Source organism: Nicotiana sylvestris, chromosome 9 (genome assembly GCF_000393655.2).
Source record: "Nicotiana sylvestris chromosome 9, ASM39365v2, whole genome shotgun sequence".
In the NCBI taxonomy this organism is placed as follows: Eukaryota; Viridiplantae; Streptophyta; class Magnoliopsida; order Solanales; family Solanaceae; genus Nicotiana; species Nicotiana sylvestris.
In genome coordinates, this window is record NC_091065.1 from 147825553 (window position 1) to 147828194 (window position 2642).

The 2642-nt window shown below is 36.9% G+C and overlaps 1 protein-coding gene across 1 annotated transcript; it reads left to right on the top strand.

The window, feature by feature from the left end:
* The first annotated feature begins 748 nt into the window (after positions 1–748).
* Positions 749–1835, top strand: LOC104246885 (uncharacterized). Its single transcript, XM_009802779.1, has 2 exons — positions 749–797; positions 1255–1835. The coding sequence occupies exons 1-2, from the start codon at positions 749–751 to the stop codon at positions 1833–1835; spliced, it is 630 nt and encodes a 209-aa protein (XP_009801081.1).
* Positions 1836–2642: the final 807 nt, after the last annotated feature.

Consider the following 2642-nt stretch of genomic DNA (forward strand, 5'->3'; position numbering starts at 1 on the left):
AAGTATCAGAAACATGCAAAGGACTCACAGTAGCAGACGAGAAAACCTTTTAAAAAGTTAGGGTTTCAAGCATAGTCGAGTTTTAAAGATAATAAAACCCAGAATCAGAGGAATCACATAAGGAAAAAGAGATTCTGAAACAAGGAACTTCAAATCGAGTTAGGTATTCAAACAAACAGTTTTAGACCCAAGACATAGGTTTTTTCTCAACAATAGTCGAGCTTAAAAGATGATAAACAATTAAATCGAATAAAAACTTAACCAAACAAGCACTCATCCAACAAACAACCAAAAGAAATTAGGGTTTTTTAAACATAACTCAGATAGAAGAACAACATGAGCAAAACATAGAAAGATCAGAAACACGTTAAAATCAGATAATAGATTTTGAAATAACTTAAAAGAAGAACCCTAATCGGAAAAGATAAAGAGTCGTTTTGACAACAAAGTTAAAAAAACTTTGAGAAAATGCTTAAAAGTTCAAGGTAAGCACAGATCTAAGGTAGATCTAAAAGAAATCGAAAAAATCTTAGAGATTAGGGTTTCAGAAAACCCAGAAAAGGTGAGAAAGGTCCTGAAATTTACCGATCTAACCAGGAGAGTCAAGGATCTGACTCGAGCGGCCATGGTTGGCCGGAGAAAGGTTAAGGATGACTGGAGAAGAGCCATGAACTGAAATCGAACAAGGTCTGGACCAGACTCCTTCAAGGTCTAGCCTTGAAACCATAAGAACAAAGACATAGAAGCCATGGAAGGCTGGTATATGCCTCAAATGACCACGGAAGGCCATGGATTAGGTAGGTATTAGGGTGGGGTGAGAGGGCGGTAGCTAGGGTTCGTGAGAGTTTCAGAGAGAGTTAAGAGAGGAGGGGGTTTCAAGGGCAGCAGTAGGTTGAAAGTGAATTAGGTTAAGGGGTTGGTTTGGATTAAAAATGGTAAGGGCAGCCGGTGGCCGTTGATCTAAATGATCAACAGCTAGGATTTAAAAGGTTCGGTGGGGATCCGGGTTGGGTCGGTTTAATTTGAAATTCAGTCGGGGTAAATTGGGTTCAAATAGGGGTTCAAATTAGGTTGAAATTGAAATGAAATCTGGCTAGATTTTAAATAGCCATTTTACCATTTATTTTATAAAAAATAGCAAATTATATTCTGGAAATAAATTGAAAGTACTAGAATGATTTATAACATATAATTATCAATTTAAAAATATTGAACTTAATTTTTATAACCATAAACGCAATTAAATCTTAAAAGAGGCCAATATTGCCTTGAAAGGTGTTGCTAAAATAGGTGTCTACGACAACTACAATGTCTTTATTGATCTCTTCAATGAAGACGACTTCAAAACTGTGTGGTTTAATAGGATAATTGAAATAGAGGGTATGCAAATGTGGCTTCAAAAATGGTCACCAGACTTCAAACCGGAAGAGGACCTCCCTATTGCTCCTGCATGGGTCCTGATACCGGGTCTTCCTTTTCACATGCATGATTGGTATTACATCAAACAACTTTTGAGTTCTGTTGGTAGACCTTTGGCCTTAGATGTAGCTACGTTTGGGAGAACTAGGCCGAGCATGGCAAATATGAGAGTAGAGGTCAATCTACTAAAGCCATTACCTGATTCTGTTTTTGTGGGGCAAGAAGATGATGAATCTCCTCTAAAAGGCTTCACTCAAAAACTGGAGTATGAGGAGGTTCCTAAATACTGCAAACACTGCAGAAAATTGGGACATAACATGATTAACCGCAGAGTATTAGAGAAAAAAATGTTGCCTCCAATGAAGGAAATCAAAAGCCTACTAAAGAGATCACACAAAACAAAAGTGTCTTGCTGAATGATACAAATGATGAATTCGGAAGGTCGGAAAAGAAGAATGAAGATACTTCTACAAGCCAATCTCAGAAGATAAGTAAATGACAAGACATTAAAAACATTAAAAGCAGTGAAAAAATGAAAAGACTCAAGTTAGGAAAGAGAATAACAATACAACAACTCTCAGAGAAGCAGAAAAAAACTTCATGACTCACAAAATTAGCATCAGATACAACAAAAGAATAAGGGAAAAAAGAGAAAAAAAGAAATCAAAGAAGATGCCCAAAAAGAAAAACAAGGTAGTGTTTAAGGCTATCTCCAGAAAGTACAAAGAGAAACAAAAGCAAGAAGGAATTAACAATGGCAATGACACTGAGGAGATTAAAATAGATGGACAGAGTGCTCAAGTTTCAGCCACTAATAAGGATGATCACAGAGAAGGAATAGAGGCAGCGAACAAGAGACAAGAAAAGGGAGTGTCAACAGAAGAAACTCATGTCAGCAACATAGTGGAATTGCAGAGAGAGAATGATATACATTCTGAGGATACCAACAAAAAATGACATCAGCAAGGAGGGGATTATATGGCTGCTGGAATGGATAGTTCTCCTATTCTATCTTCATATATCAAGAATCAGGAAGGAATAGATATATTGGTGGAACTGGTGTGTGACAATAACTAAAAACAGATAGGTAATGACAATCCGAAGGCAAGTGATGAAATTTGGAAAAACACTACTGAAAATGGTGACTATCAGAACAAGAACACAAGGAACAGGGATATTGCTGAGAATGACATTCACAATTCTACTGAAGAACTTGTGGAGGA

Bases quoted from the DNA above. Each gene is read 5' to 3' on its own strand.
- LOC104246885 (XM_009802779.1), top strand. From the start codon at position 749: ATGGAAGGCTGGTATATGCCTCAAATGACCACGGAAGGCCATGGATTA. The intron at 798-1,254 runs GTAGGTATTAGG...AAATCTTAAAAG, and splicing joins CACGGAAGGCCATGGATTAG to AGGCCAATATTGCCTTGAAA.